The following is a 16,148-nucleotide window of genomic DNA, read 5'->3' as shown; positions in this document are numbered from 1 at the left end:
GCAGGACTGGCTGGCTACACAGTGTAGAGTGCAGGGCTGGCTACACAGTGTAGAGTGCAGGGCTGGCTACACAGTGTAGAGTGCAGGACTGGCTACACAGTGTAGAGTGCTTGCCTAGCTTGCTTGAGGTCCTGTGTTAGATGCTCATCACTTGATTGATTGGACAGGATGGTATAAGTCTGCAGCTGCAGAACTCGGGGTACAGGCTGGAATATCAGAGTTCCAGGTTCTTCTCAGCTGTATAGCAAGCTCAAGGCTTAAACATGATCCCATGTTCCAAAAATCAAAAACCAAAACCAAAACAAAACCCAAAATCCCACCGGGTAGGTCTTAGATAAGGTGGAAGGTGAGCAGGCACCTGAGGTTGTTCTGACTTTTGAAAGATGTGGATCAAGACATGATTGTGCCTACACTCACATACATGCACATACAGGAACCCCCTCTAAATATAAGAGGAAGTTGAGGTCCTAAATTAGAATTTGGTTAGACTTACAAGTTGGGTAAAATCACTTCTGAATGATGTGGAATCTTGAATTGTTAAATGTGATTCCATTGTTTTTCATTTCTTAGATGATTGTATTAAAATTACATTTATTTATTTGTGTATGTGCGAGAGAAAGAGAGAGAGGTAGAAACAGATAGAGAGGCAGGCAGACAGACAGACAGACATGGAGGGCTGGTGGAGGTCAGAAGACTACTTGTTATACTTGGTTGTCTCCTTCTACCATGGGGATCCCAGGGGTTAGACTCAGGTTATCCGGCTTTGCAGCAAGTGATGAGCCATCCCAGAAGCCCTTCACTTGGTTTTTGTTTGCTTTTTGAGACATTGTCTTACTAGGGTAATCTCACATTTATGGCAGTCTTACCTCAGCTGCCAGAATGCTGGGATTACAGGTGTGAGCCACTGCATAGTTTGTAGTTCTTTTCTTTTGCAATATTCTCACACAGCTTTTGTTTTATTAATGCTTAGACTTGTTTTTGTATTATTACTATTTTTTTTCTTTCTTTTTTTTTTTTTTGACAAGACCTGATCTCACAGTGTTGTTCAGGCTGGCCGTAACTCCCAGGCTTAAGTTACCCTGCCACCTCAGCTTCCTGTTCTGGCCTTCCAAATAGCTGGGCCTACAAGCATATGTCATGGTTCTTAGCTTTTATTTATTCATTTAATAAGTAATAAACTTAACCCCTCATGCTCCACTATTTAGTCCTGACTAGCTTGGAACTCACAAAGATCCAATCTGTGTCTTGAGTGCTAACATTAAAGGAGTGTGCCACCATGCCTGGCCTGATTATTTAACTTGAGGATAGGGGCCTGCTTTGTAGTCCAAGCTGATTGCAGTTTGCAATGATCTTCATTCCATGGCAGTTACCATGCCTTAGCTTCTAGTGCTGGGAGTACCAGTGGTAAGTCTGGTTGTCAAGAGAATTTTGAAATAAAATTTATTTTCTGTTTATTGTTGCTGTTTGGAGGCAAATTAGAATTTTTCAGAATAGGCTGTATTTTTCTAAGTTTTGCCAGCTTAGCCTAATAACTTAACCTGTAAATTCTTTTTGATTTCTGTGTTGTATAATGTGTAAATTGTTACTGTTTTTTCTTTGCAGTTCAGGTACCCCTTCCCCCCTTCTCTGGCTAGGATTTCTAGCATTGGTTGCATAGAATGTTGATGAGGGGTGTCCTTGTCATTTACTTTTCAGAGAGAACTTTTTGTCTTTATCTCTGTTAAGTATTATAATATCAAGCATAATTAATACACACATAAGGCATGGCCAAGCCTACACCTGGTAAGATGAGCCCTTTTTGATCTAACAGTTTATCACTTAACAGAAAGGAGAATAAGCCAAATTTCTGGTGCTCTGGTCTTTGTGCTAATTGTCAAAGGGTAACAGAAACAAAAGTGTTTGTCAGCTTAGATTCCATGGGTAAGAATCTAGTCTAGGTTGCTGCTTAAGGGGATTCCCCCCACCCACCGGAGACAGGGTCTCCTATAGCACAATCTGACTTTTAATTCCTGATCCTACTATCTCTACCTTCTCAGTGCTGGGAGTAGAGTGTGTGCCTGTGAGAGGAACAGCAAACAGCTTTTAGAACTCAGGAGGGTCACCCACTGGTTAGAGCAATCACAATGGGTGTTTCTCAGAGAGGCAGAGCCCTGAGGACTACACATCTTTAGTACTCCATGCTGTTGTGGAGTTCACTCTGTTTGCCTTCGAGGTCATAACATCCCTCATAGATCTGTGAGTTGTATAAAAACTCTAAGGGGGTTTCCAGCCCCTCACTGGGCAATGTCCTTGGCACTTACAGTAACAGTGACATGATTGATTTTTTTCAAGCATTGCTGCTGGAGCAGATGAATGAGTCAGCATCACCCTCAGAGCTTAGAGATGTAGATTATTAGTAACGATAACCACACTTAGGAAGAATTTAGAGCTCTAGATTGTCTGTTTAATTAAGATATTTTTGTTAGTGGCTTTGACTTAGAAAATCTTGGGGAACAATTTAAAGTTCAGAAAGGAACACTTTTGATAACTGAGTGAGGGACTTTTTGAGGCCAGGGAACAAGAACAATGACAGCCCGACTAGTACTAGTTGATGTGCCTTTCTTGCTAAAGATGGATTGATGATTAAAGGTGACGATTAATTTATGGTACTCATTTTTGCCCTTGGCTTCCTGATATGATTTAATAAAAAATTGTTAATGTGCACCCTGAGGATTTAAAGTAGAAATGACTGGTTGTTTTTATATAAAAGTTTAGATTAGTCGTCGTCTTTTTAAAATTTTTTATATGATTATTTTTTTAAGATAAATAATAAAATGATTGATCCTTTCTTTGTAATCACAAATTGCAGCCTGCCAGTATGAGAAACTGGCTGAGAAAAATACCTTGCTTGCTTACACTATGTAAACCTTTAACAAGTTGCCTAGACACGAATGTATGTGGGTTCTTGGGAATAATTTGTTTTCTACCTGTAATATATAAAATGTTTGATCATGTATTGGAGAACATGCTGCTTTTTTCCTTGTGCTCACTGTAACTGTTTACTTGAAGAGAAATAGAGTGTAACCACATTGTGATTTTTATACAGCTTGAAAGATTTTATTGGGGGATATAAGCTGTAGGAGAAAAAAATAGTTATTGAAACCTTGCTTTGTCCACCAAGTCTGTGTATTTCTTCCCCTAAAATAAAGAAATAAAGTTAAGAAGAACCTGTTTGAACTATCAAGAAGACGCACCCCCCCCCTCTCTCTNTGTGTGTGTGTGTGTGTGTGTGTGTGTTCTGCTGACTCCAGTCTTTCTATTTAGTCTGGCTTGGCCTCAGGGTGGAGATGTCCCTGACTCCTGCTCTACTCTGGTAGAAGTTCTTTTTAGGCCTCCTATTCTGCCTNCCTTGCGAGTCTTACATACAAGCTATAGCTTTCAAAGCACCTTCGGAGTTATTTCTCTACAGATACTTGTATTGGCTGATTTAGTGCATACCTTTTATTGAGTTAAGAAAGTTTCTTTTTAACTTAAAATTTTCATCATTAATAATTAGTAAATGGATGGTTTTCATATCTGTTGAGATCAAATGTACTTAGTTTTAACTTGTGTGGTTAATTAGATGGAAGTTAAAATTCATGTTTATTAAAGAATTTCTTAAGAGTTTTTGCTTTAAACGGTTTTAATTACATCCCTTCAGGTGTTTTCCTTGATATTTCTCCACTTTAAAAAAAGTTACATTTATTTATTTATTTGTTTGTTTATTTTGTGTATGTGTGCATGTGTGCCACTATGCTGGGTGGGGATTTGTCTTTCATGATTATGGAGTTACAGGTGGTTTTGAGCTACATACGTAGGTGCTGGGAGTTGCACTGTGGTCCTCTGAAGGAACAGTATTAGCTCATTCATAACTGCCGAGCCATCTCCAGCTCCTATGTGGTTGTAAAGCAGGTTTCAGGGATTATAGCTTTCTTCGTTCATCTCTTATGTTGCTATTTCCATTTTGGTACAAGCCTGGTTAGGCTACCAGATCATTTAAAACTTTTTGTATTTTATGAGATATTGGAATTTGGGTTTTATGGATTAGAAATTGTGAACAGGTACTTCTGGCTTTAAATTTCATTATTTTTTAATAGACAGGATCTTACCGTTAAGCTGTTCCTGCTGCTCTTGTCTAACTTGGGTTCAAGTGATTCTCCTGACTCCATCTCCCAAGAAGCTGGGATGACATGCCCATATCACATTGTACCATGCTCATGATTTTTTTTATTATTTTATTTAGGACGAGATTTGGTATAAAATGTAAGATAATTAAAGTTACAGTTGAATATTTATCATTCTAAAAGAGCAGTGTAAATGAGGGTTAGAATCAAGGGAAGGCGCCCTAAGCCAGATCTTGCCTTCCTGGAGCTAAGGGGCAGATTATTGATAGAAAAGAGGGCTCTGCTTAGCAACATTGTTTAGTCCTAAGTATCTGTTTGACAAGGTGTTTGTCATGGTGAGAATGTTGATAGAACTCACTATTTGCTTGATTAAATTGATAAGAATTATTGAAACCTGTAATCTATCTGATTTGTAACTGAGTTACTAATCCCTCTATAAAAGGGAAAAATAATAACAGTGGCAAATATTATTGCACCTTTAATTTCATATTTTGCTGTCCTATCAGAGACTCTCTTTCATGTTACTATGCCCTTTTGTTGGAGCTGCTGCAGCCAGCGATCTCTAGTTTCTAGTCTACAGTCACACTAAGGTTGTATAAGTCAGGGTAAGGTGTGTCAGGCACATATGGTTTAAACAAACCTAGTTTTACTAAGTTACATGTGGAAGGTGTAACAGAGATGAGTGCTTTCTTTAATGTGTAAATTTCTATTTTTTTTAAGATTTATTTTATAGTATATGAGTACACTGTAGCTGGACAGATGGTTGTGAGCCATCATGTGGTTGCTGGGAATTGAATTCAGGACCTCTGCTTGTTCTGGCCCCACTCACTCAGGCCCAAAGATTTATTTATTATTATATGTAAGTACACTGTAGCTGTCTTCAGACACAGCAGAAGAGGGCGTCAGATCTTATTACGGATGGTTGTGAGCCACCATGTGATTTGAACTCAGGACCTTTGGAAGAGCAGTCAGTGCTCTTAACTGCTGAGCCATCTCTCCAGCCCCTGCTGCACTTTTTCTAATAATACATTTATATTTAAATTTTGTGTGTAGCCATCAGAGACGGCTTGTAGGGGTCATTCTTCTCCTTCCTCCATATTCCTGGGATTGAACTCAAATGTTGGTTGGTGGAAAGCACTTTTACTTGATGAGGTGATCTCACCGGCCCAGGGTTTGTTACACTTTTGATATAGCTATGCAACATCACCTTTAAAGCTCCCATTTAAAACTATACAGTCAAATTACAAAACTTTCAGAAGGGACTAGCAATGTGGCTTTGGAGGTGTGAGTGCTTGTTATGTAAATATGAGAATTAGAGTTTGGATTCTTAGTATCCACCTGTCTATAATCCCGGAACTCTGGAGACAGAGGCAGACGATCTGTAGTCAGGCTGCTTACCTAGATTAGCCAGATCTGGGAGCTCTGCGTTCAAGTGAGCGACCTGCCTCAGTATCTAAGTGTAAATGTAATTCTTGGGGGGAGGTGGAGTTCTTTGCCCCACCTTGTACCTGATTAATTACAGGGCGTTTCTATGCCTGTTTTAGCTCCTGAATAAAGATATAGAGACCTGGTATTTTTTATTAACAAGTTGCAAGCACTAATAGCTGGGCAGATTCTGATCTAACCTGACTAGGCTGCTACTACCCAGCCAAATTTCCTTGCCATCTGGTCTTGCCCTGGTTTGCTCTGGTCCATGTGTTTCTGTCTCCATGGCAGCTTCCTCCTGGTGATCTCATGGTGAATCTTCCTGGTTTCTCCGCATGGTTTCTCCACACTTGCTTCTCCNCCCCCCCCCCCGTTCCTTTGGGACCCCCTGACTGGGAATAGAAATTCTGCCTATCACTTCTGCCCAGCTAATGGGCTGATTAGCTGTAGAGCTATTAACCAATCAGAGGTGATGGAAAACAATTTTTATGTAACATAGAGACTGGAGATGCTTGATCATGCTATCATCTGGACTGCACCCAGATATCTGGGCAGAGAAATCAGCATCTGAGTACACAGTGCACAAAACCATTCCCCAACATGTAAGGTAGAGAGTAACCAAGGAAGATAACTTACATAGTAAGTATACATTCATACGCAATATGCATCTGTATAATGCAAACATTACATACATGCAAAAAAAATCACAAAAAGTTCTCATAATGTTTTAAGTAAGTTACAGTTTTCATGAGACTTTTATCTTAGCTAGCCTTGGCTACTTGTGATCTAAGGGTTGGAGTCATTCCTGTGTGTATATGAACATAATGCGTGTTGTATCATTTTGTGTACTACTGATTGTATTATATGTATTCTTTCACAACTTACTTTTCTGTTTTACAGCAATATACTATGGTTATCTTTGTATGTCAGGTAAAGATAAGTATATTTAGAGTTTGCAGATAACATAATTAAACCAATCTCTTGCTGAAAATTTACATTCTTGCTGGTATAATGATACAGTAATGAACATCATTGTACATTGACCTCAGAACCTATGAAACATGCAGAATGTTTTAAAACATAAAACTTGTAAGTGTTGGGCATGATTCTCCATGCTTGTGCTCCCAGCACACGGAAAGTGCAAGGGGAGCATCAGGACTTTAAGGCCGTCCTCAGCTACATGACAGGTTGGAAGCCAGACTAAGATACAAGAGATCCTGTCTCAGAACACAAGCAAAAAAAATCTTCTGAGTTGGAAATGTAGCTCAATGGTAACCCTTTCTTACCTTGTGCAAAGCCCTGGGTTTAATCTCTACTACTATATATAAAAAAGTTAGAAGTTGAAACTTCTTTTTCAAATGGTAGCTCATTTCAAATTGTGATTCTGCTACATTGTACTTCAGTATGATTTTTAAATCACTTTTTCAGAGAGCTTAAAATGAATATTTGTGACCTTAGAAATTTTATAGTTTTTTGAGAAAACAGTCTTTCAAAAAAATTGAAATATAATTTAAAATTTAAAATACTTAACTCATTTTCAGATAGTAAGTGATTATTACACATGAGTATAACTAGCACAGCAGGTTAGTCTAGTGATTTTGAGATTTAGGCCAGAATTTTACTAGAAGTGCTTTAAATAGCTAGGCCAGCATTTTACTAGAAGTGCTTTAAATAGCTAATGGTAGTAATTACATCTTTTGCATCTTCTTATAAATGTCTCATAGCACATTTATGTGAGCCTATTCTATTATAATTAATTTAAGGTAAGTTACTATGTTACTCTTTTTTTTTTTTTTTTTAAGATTTATATATTTATTATATGTAAGTACACTGTAGCTGTCTTTAGACTCTCCAGAAGAGGGGGTGAGATCTTGTTACAGATGGTTATGAGCCACCATGTGGTTGCTGGGATTTGAACTCAGGACCTTCGGAAGAGCAGTCGGGTGCTCTTACCCACTGAGCCATCTCACCAGCCCTACTATGTTACTCTTAAAGCTTTTTTTTTTGTTGTTTTTTGTTTTTTAGTTCCATGTTGTGCTTACAGCTTTTGTAAGAAGAGTGAGGATTAAAGGGTCCTTGCAATCTCTGTATGCAGATGTACATGTAGCCATTTGGATATACTCTGGATTCTGAGTAAGAGAGTAAGTGTATCTGTGGTGTGGGGCCATTGTTGACATTTTGTGTTTTTATGATCTAGAAGCTTTGTGGTGGCATGAAGGTGGCCAGGCTTGACTTCAATTTTGTTGTTCTATTTTGAGAACTCATTGAGATTAGATAATAAATATGCAAAGTGGAATTTGGAGTGTTATGAAACAACTTAGCAAAAGAGTTTGACACCCTTTGCTGTTCCTCTTTAACCTTTCACCCAAAAAGGTCACATTTTTTTCCCATGTATATGACATGTCCAGAATAGGCAGATAGAAAGTAGGAAATAGTGTATTCTAGGTTCTGTATTTAGATCAAACCAATCAATGGTAAAAATTATTCAGAAAAATGTATCTGTATTGAACATGTGCAAACTGTTCTTGTTTAACCACTTTCTGTTTGTTTGTTTTTCAAGACAGGGTTTCTTTTCTATAACCCTGGCTGTCCTGGAATTTGCTTTGTAGACCAGACTTGCCTCAAACTCAGAGATCTGCCTGCCTCTGCCTCCTGAGTGCTGCAATTAAAGGCGTGCGCCTCTGTCCAGATGACTCACTTTAAGTATCACAATTATTTATATATAGCTGAGGTAGGCATTATTGGTGGTCTAGAAAAGACTTAGAGTATAATGGTGGATATGCGTGGTCTATATGCAAAGCCTTTTTGTATTAGAAATTTCAGTTATGGAGTTTTGAGAGCCAGTCCATCCCTACCTTGGTATCCTTCCAACTTTATGTCTTTTTTTGTTCAGTTACCCATTGACTAGTTTGTGCTGTTCATATTCTTCTGGGTGTTGAACCACCCGCTGGAACATGGTTAACTGTAGGGGACCATACTCAGAAAGAAAACTGACTTTCCCTTCCCCAGAAGCTATCAACTGTTCATAGCTCTTCAGTTAAAGGTGTGTGTAGGCTTTTAACCCCCTTCACTCAGTGCTAGACTGTTGACTGGCTTGATCTTGTGTAGGGAAACACAGCTGCTGTGAGTTCCTTAGTGTAGTGGTCCCCTCATGAGAAGACAGTCTTTGCTCTGGGTTTTCCCTGACCTCTGGTTCTTACAATGTCTCTGAATCCTTTCCCTTGATGGTCCCTGAGCCTCGGGGAGGCCAGGATATACAGTATGTCCCATTTAGGCTGAGCACTCTACAGCCACTAATTCTCTGCACTTCTCTCACCAGTAGTGAGTTTCTGTGTTAACCATCATTCTGTGCACAAAAAAACTAAGAATGGCAGTACTCTACAGATACAGAGATAAAATTTGGAGGGCAGTGTGGTATTATGTCTGTTTAGCAAAATAATCATAATCAGTTCACTCCTGGGGCCTATGAGCTCCCAACCATGGGTTAATTGGCTAGATTTGCGATACCAGGCATGTGCTTCTTCCTGTGGAACAGTCCTTAAATCCAACCAGAAAGTGATTGGTTACTTCCATAACATCGATGCCAGACCCTTTTTTGCTGTTCACAGCTTGGGAATATTGTTGATGACTTTCATTTTCTCTCCAGTGAAGTAGGCATTGGAGAGGACGCTTCCTGGTCTTTACCAGCTATTTATGTTCTGTGACCAATGTGTGTAGTGTCCTCAGAAATCAAATCTTACCATTAAGTTCTAGTGGGCAGTCAAGAGCAGAGCCAGTATTCTGTACTTTTTTCCAATTCTTTCTTTTTGAGACAGTTTTGCTGGAGATACATCAGCTTGTTTTGAAATTTGTAAAAGCTCATGTTGGCCTTGAACTCGATAACCTCTTGCTTCATCTTCCCCAATGCTTGTGATTACAAGCAGATACAACCCTGTCTCTCTGGTTTATTTGTTTTGTTTATTTGATTTCATCTTATTTTTTGAGACGTAGCTCAAGCTGCCCTCAAATTCTGGATCCTTCTGCCTCAAACTCCCTGTAGCTAGGATTATAAACATGTCACATATCTGCTTTTATAATAAAGTCTGTAGTTCTTTATGAGAATATGATGATCTGATGTGACTTTGTTTCCTGGAATTTTACTTAGAACATTATTGGGTGTTATACAGTATCCAGTGATCATGTACATTATTTTACTGATGATATACGTGATACATATGCTCAGTGTTACACATAAAAGCACTCGGTAACCTGGTATCAAGGAGAGGTTTCCCTGCCAAATTAGTTTTAAAAAAAGGGGGAGGAAGCACTCAGTGGCTAAGAGCATGTTCTATATATCTTTTTAAGATTTATTTTCATTATTTTAATTATGTGTATGTGTTATGGGTTATATGCACATGAATGCGAGTGCCCAGAGGTCAGTGGTGTCTGATTCCTCTGGAACTGGCTATTGTACTTTTAGTCCTCCATTTGAATTTTAGAATCAGCATTTTTAAATTACACGAAAATCTACTGGGATTTTGTTAATGAACTGGGAGAAGAACTGATACCTTCACAGTACGGGTAACTTTTAACTTTTTTTTTTTTCATTATTGAGGTATTATGTGTTTTAGAAGAGATTGAAATGCTTGAACATTTTTGTTAGGTTTAAGGTACTTTTTATAGGTTTGTTGCTGTTAATATGATTTAACTTATTTTTCGATCAGGGTCTTGTGTATGTGAGACTCAGCTGTAGGTGAAGATGACCTTTACCTCTTCTGCTGCAATTATTGGCATGTGTGTGCTGCAGCATCCATTAATGTAGTGCTGGGGCTTGAACTCAGAACTACATTTCTTCTCACCCCTCCCACCCCCCATTCTTCTCTCTCTGTATGATATGCGTTTGGCAGTGGTCAGCCTCAGGTATTGGTCCTGGCCTTCACCTTGGTTGAAATGGGGTCTTTTGTTCTTTAGCTGGCCCATGAGCTTCTGGGAATTTTCCCTTCTCTTCCTCCCATCTCACCATAGGAGCACTGAGATTTCAAATGCATGCTATTGCCTTCAGTTCTACCTCATTTCTGGGGATGTTACCAAGTGTTCTCATCATAGCATGGCAAGTACTTTACACACTGATCCATCTCCCTAACCTTAACCTTAAAAGCTACATTTTCTAATTGTTATTCCCAATGTATATGAAAGTATTGATATTTAAATATTGATCTTATGGAAATTTAGCTGTTATTAGTTCTAATAATGTGTCAAAGTATTAATATTTATATATTGAGCTTCTCTCTGACTAATGTATTAAGTTCTTTTATTGATTCTGATAATGTATCCAAGTATTGATATTTTTGCACTGATCTTATATAATATTCTGAGTTCTGTTATTCAAATAATGTTTCACTTGATAATTTTCAGTCGATACTCTCATTTTTATTTTATTTTATTTTTTTAAAGATTTATTTATTTATTATATGTAAGTACACTGTAACTGTCTTCAGACACTCCAGAAGAGGGAGTCAGATCTTGTTATGGATGGTTGTGAGCCACCATGTGGTTGCTGGGATTTGAACTCAGGACCTTTGGAAGAGCAGTTAATGCTCTTACCCGCTGAGCCATCTCGCCAGCCTGATACTCTCATTTTTAGTTAGAAAAACATTACATTATGAGTAATCTTATTTTAAAGCCATGAGAATACTTAATGAAAAGTGATTCTTCCTCAGATAAAAGTAACAGAATACTTCTGAGAAAAGTATATATCATTGGAATATTTAATGTGTGATCTTTTCATTGCAGATATGGCATAAGATATTTCTTCAAGATTGGACAACTGCTGGCCTGCTACTTCTGTTAGCCTTAAGCTGACTTTATAGCCACAGAGAAACCTCACAGAATTGCATTGTTGTTTTCTCCTTCATACCATTTCTGGCGCCTAAGTTCACCCTGCAACCATGTATGGAAGTGCTCGATCAGTAGGGAAAGTGGAACCAAGCAGCCAGAGTCCTGGGCGATCACCTCGGCTTCCTCGGTCCCCTCGCTTAGGTCATCGGCGAACAAATAGTACAGGAGGGAGTTCTGGAAATAGTGTTGGAGGTGGCAGTGGGAAAACCCTTTCAATGGAGAATATACAGTCCTTAAATGCTGCCTATGCTACATCTGGCCCTATGTACCTAAGTGACCATGAAAACGTGGGTGCTGAGACCCCTAAAAGCACCATGACGCTTGGCCGTTCTGGGGGACGCCTGCCTTATGGTGTTAGGATGACTGCTATGGGCAGTAGCCCCAACATAGCAAGCAGTGGGGTTGCTAGTGATACCATAGCATTTGGAGAACATCACCTCCCTCCTGTTAGTATGGCATCTACTGTACCTCACTCTCTTCGTCAGGCAAGAGATAACACCATCATGGATCTGCAGACACAGCTGAAGGAAGTATTAAGAGAAAACGATCTTTTGAGGAAAGATGTGGAAGTAAAGGAGAGCAAATTAAGTTCTTCAATGAATAGTATCAAGACCTTCTGGAGCCCAGAGCTGAAGAAAGAGCGGGCCTTGAGAAAAGATGAAGCTTCCAAAATCACCATTTGGAAGGAGCAGTACCGAGTTGTACAGGAGGAAAACCAGGTTAGTTTCATTTATACATTTATCTTTATGGGCTGAGTCCATGTATATAAACAAAAAGAGGCATTCCTTTTCCACCCTGTCTTAGATTTCCCCCATCTTTGTTCCTTTATTTTTTTATTTATTCTTTTTACTTTAGAATTCTGTTTCTACTTTCTTAGCCTTTTTTAGATTTGTTCCTGTACATGATGCAAAACACTCACACATATAAATTTAAAAAAAAAATCACAAAGCAATGACAACAACAACAAAAACCCAACTTGAGCTGGACAGTGGTGGTGCACGCCTTTGATTCCAGCACTGAGGAGGCAGGGGCAGGCATATCCCTGTGACTTGGAGGCCAGCCTCATCTACAGAACAAAGTTCTGACAGCCAAGTTTCAGGACAGCCAAGGTACATAGAGAAACGCTGTCTCAGAAAGAAAAAAAAAAACCTTGAGGACCGCTTTGGCTAAGTAGTGAATTCAGGGCTAACCTGAGGTTACAGATTGAGACTTTGTCTCAAAGTTAGAAACAATCAAACACAGGACCACCGATACCATTCAATGGAAGAGCGTTTTCCTGTCTGTAGCAGGAGATACTTGGACCTGTCTTGCTGCCTTCAGATTGTCATCATCTGTATTGAAATGGCCTTTTGGCCGGAAGATAGTGGTGGTGGTGGTGCACTCCTTTAATCCTAGCACTCAGGAGGCAGAGGCAGGCGGAACTCTGTGAGCCTAAGGCCAGCCTGGTCTAGAGAGAGTGCTAAGGCAACCAGGGCTACACAGAGAAATCCTCTCTGGAAAAACAAAACAAAAACAAAAAAGCAAAGGGCTTTTTGGTGATACAGTTGCATTTGAATCAGCCTCTGTAAGTAACCCCTCAGTCATATCCTTCTACTTTATTTTATTTTTGTATTATGTTTTGTCTCTGTGTATGTCTGAGGGTGTCAGATCCTCTGGAACTGGAGTTACAGACAGTTGTGAGCTGCTATGTGGGTGCTGGGATTTGAACCTGGGTCCTCTGGAAGAGCAGCTACTGCTCTTAACTGTTGAGCCATCTCTCCAGCCCCATAAGAGCAGGGTATTTTGTTGGTTGCTTGCTTGTTTTGGTTTTTGAGACATGGTTCTTTGAGTAACACCGGGATGTCCTGGAACTCACTCTGTAGACCAGGCTGGCCTAGAACTCACAGGGATCTGGCTGCCCCTGCTTCCTCTGAGTGCTGGAATTAAAGGCATGGGCCACTGTGTTTGGCTCCCCTCTGCCATATTTTTGTAAGTCACCTCAATAAAAAGTATTCATTGGTATACCAGAGTAAGTAAAAGGTTCATATTTTTAAAAACAATTTAAAGTCAATTCAGTACTTCTCTCTTATTTCACTGTGTAGCGTAGGCTGGTCTGGAATGCTTCTGCTTCCATCCCAAAGTGCTTAGATTTATGCTAGCTTGCCTGACCACCAGCCCAAAACTGGTCTTTTCAAGAGTAGATTCATTGTCTCTCAGTCTGTCTCGATTACTCAGTACATAAATTAAAAGCAGATCTGGATTTACCAAATACACTATTGAATTACCTAATCAACGTGTCTTGCTGAAAACATAGCCACCAATAAGGTAGTTTTATTGTCAAGTGACCTGGAAGTGTTCATTGAGGAAAAAAGCTATTGGCATATTTTTTGTCTTTGAATTAAATAAAGCATTTTTTAATGTGTATACTTTAAGGGTGTATGGGGATCAGGAGAGAAATCATTTCTGTATCCTTTTTCTAGTTACCATGCTATATTCAAAGGCAAAATATTTAATTTTCTGAGAATACAATTATGGGTACTTAGTATTTTCTGGGAGAGAAACAGACCACAGGTTTTTCCTGCCAAGGAAACCATTATTTGCTGAAGATGGTGAACACTGCTTTATCTGGGTCCACCCCATGCCCTAATTAAAAGCCAATGCTGGCAGATACATTCTCTTTGCACCCATTGTAATTACCACAGAATTCTAAAATTGTGTAACTTCAGTCCAAAAAACAAAGGGTGCAATTTTAAAGACAGTACAGTGAGATACAGACACTGAGAATGCTAATTAATAGATTATAGTCAGCTAGCATTGGGCCCCTAATTAAATAGTGCATTCATTATCCTCTTCTTAGCTCCCAGAGGTCAGACATCTTTTATTTGTGATGAAGACTGGTTTATTAGAATTTATACCAATTAGATACATTTCTGTATTTCTGTTTGAGCCTGGGGATTTTGGTCCATTTCAAATGTTTGATCTGATTGAGCTGGGTCCAGAATCCTATCAGTAGAGAACATATTTGCTTAGGATTGCTTGGTGGGCATAGCTCATTATTATAGCTTCTCTTAGAAGCTTGTGTCTATGATAAAATTTCTCAGGTGTTTCTATGTCTCAGACTCCTTTTGTTACTTTACTTTCAAATAGTTGTTGATTAAGAGAAGTGTGTGTATGTGTGTGTGTCTATTTATGTATGTGTGTATGTGTATATATAAATATATATTTGAGCAGAGAAACCCTTTTCTTCTAAAAAAAAGTGATTAGAAAGACTTTAGTGTAAGCTTTTTAGAGAAGAGTGAAAGTCTTACTATGGGCTTTGTGTAGTTGCAGAGCTCGTGGAGCTTTTGGAGAAGTTACATTTTAGATTTTATTTTCATCAGCTATTGTACTTAAAAAAAAAGCTTTATTTGTTTATGTATATGAGTGCTTTTCTGCATGTAAGCCTGCATACCAGAAGAGAGCATCAGATCCCATTAGACATGGTTGTAAGCTATGACATTGTTGTTGGGAATTGAACTAAGGACCTCTAGCAGATGAGAGCAGCCACATGCTTAACTGCTGAGCTGTCACTCCAGTCCCTTGTACTTTTTTCTTGATTATGTGTTGTAAGACCTCTCTGTGTTGAATATAGTTGTATGCTTATCTTAAGAATAATTATTTTATGGCTGAGGAGATGGCTTAGTTGGTAAAATGCAAGTGTGAGGACCTGAGTTTGATCCCTCTGTCCCATGTAACAGCTGGGCATGGTGATGTGCACCTGTAATTCTAGCCCACAAGGAGACAGGAGAATCTATCCCTGCAGTTGCTGGCCAGCTAGTCTTGTGACATCCTCAAGTTCTAGGTGTAAACAGAGATGGAGAATGAATCTGGAAGGCATCTGACATCAAGATTTAGCTTCTACATGAACACACAGCTATAAGCGTGCATATTTGCATGTTCACATACCTGTACATTCATGTATACACATGACTATGTACAGAAATACAGTAAATAATTATTTTAATGCTCTTTCACTAAAGTTTTGCTTGAATAGAATATTCTGTTTAATATTGTAGGATGGCAAGTGAAGTGCCTTTAATTTTTTTTTTTTTTTTTTTTTTTTTTTGTGGTTACATTGTGTTTGTGTGTGTGTTCAGACATGCCCATGCATGTGTGGAGGTCAGATGATAACTTTTGGGAACAGGTTTGCTTCCATGGTGTGTTTTGAGGATCACCTTCAGGCTCCGGAGATAAATTCTTTTGCCTCTTGAACCATCTCGCTAGCTCTGTTTTCTTTTTGCTTGGAATAGTTATTCTTTTTGGAATTGGCTGCTTCTCTTTTCTGTTGAGGTGCTGAAGATTGAACCCAAGATTTTATACCTGATAAACAAATGCTCTACCACTAAACTATACCCCTAATCTGGGGTTTGAATTTTATTTATTAGGCCTTTGCATGAATAGAAATATATAAATGAATATGAGACATTTCCTCTTATAGAGTTATATTTATTTACTTGGAATGTAGTGGGATATTCTTGGAAATATTCTTGTAGTGGGAATTATTCTTGGAAAATAATTCAGTGAATCAAATAAAGTTGCATAAGTATCTGACATGGTTTACTTGTAAGAATATTACTTTCCAAAGAATTGGAACTTCTCAGTCTACTCTTTTCCTCTGGAAGTCATGTTGCAATCTAGTGTGGAAGTCTTTTTACAATTTAATTTTAGTTCTTTTTTTTTTTTTTT

The 16,148-nt window shown here is 38.7% G+C and overlaps 1 protein-coding gene across 12 annotated transcripts in view; it reads left to right on the top strand.

Annotated features, from left to right (window-relative positions):
• Window positions 1-16,148, top strand: part of Erc1 (ELKS/RAB6-interacting/CAST family member 1) — a 295,346-nt gene that overhangs the window by 12,530 nt on the left and 266,668 nt on the right. For 11 of the 12 annotated variants that reach the window (XR_003843179.1, XR_003843178.1, XM_029534691.1 and 8 more), the window contains exon 2: window positions 11,340-12,163. Coding sequence is in view for 10 of the 12 variants with exons in the window: in XM_029534691.1 (XP_029390551.1) it covers window positions 11,495-12,163 (669 nt within the window). In the remaining 2 variants the exon portion in view is untranslated. Of the gene's footprint in view, window positions 1-7,592; window positions 7,709-11,339; window positions 12,164-16,148 lie in introns of all 12 variants that reach the window. The other variant, XM_029534681.1, reaches the window with a different exon arrangement.

Source organism: Mus pahari, chromosome 2 (genome assembly GCF_900095145.1).
Source record: "Mus pahari chromosome 2, PAHARI_EIJ_v1.1, whole genome shotgun sequence".
Lineage (NCBI taxonomy): Eukaryota > Metazoa > Chordata > Mammalia > Rodentia > Muridae > Mus > Mus pahari.
The sequence above is the reverse complement of the archived record's forward strand: the minus strand, read 5'-3'. Positions and strand labels throughout refer to the sequence as shown.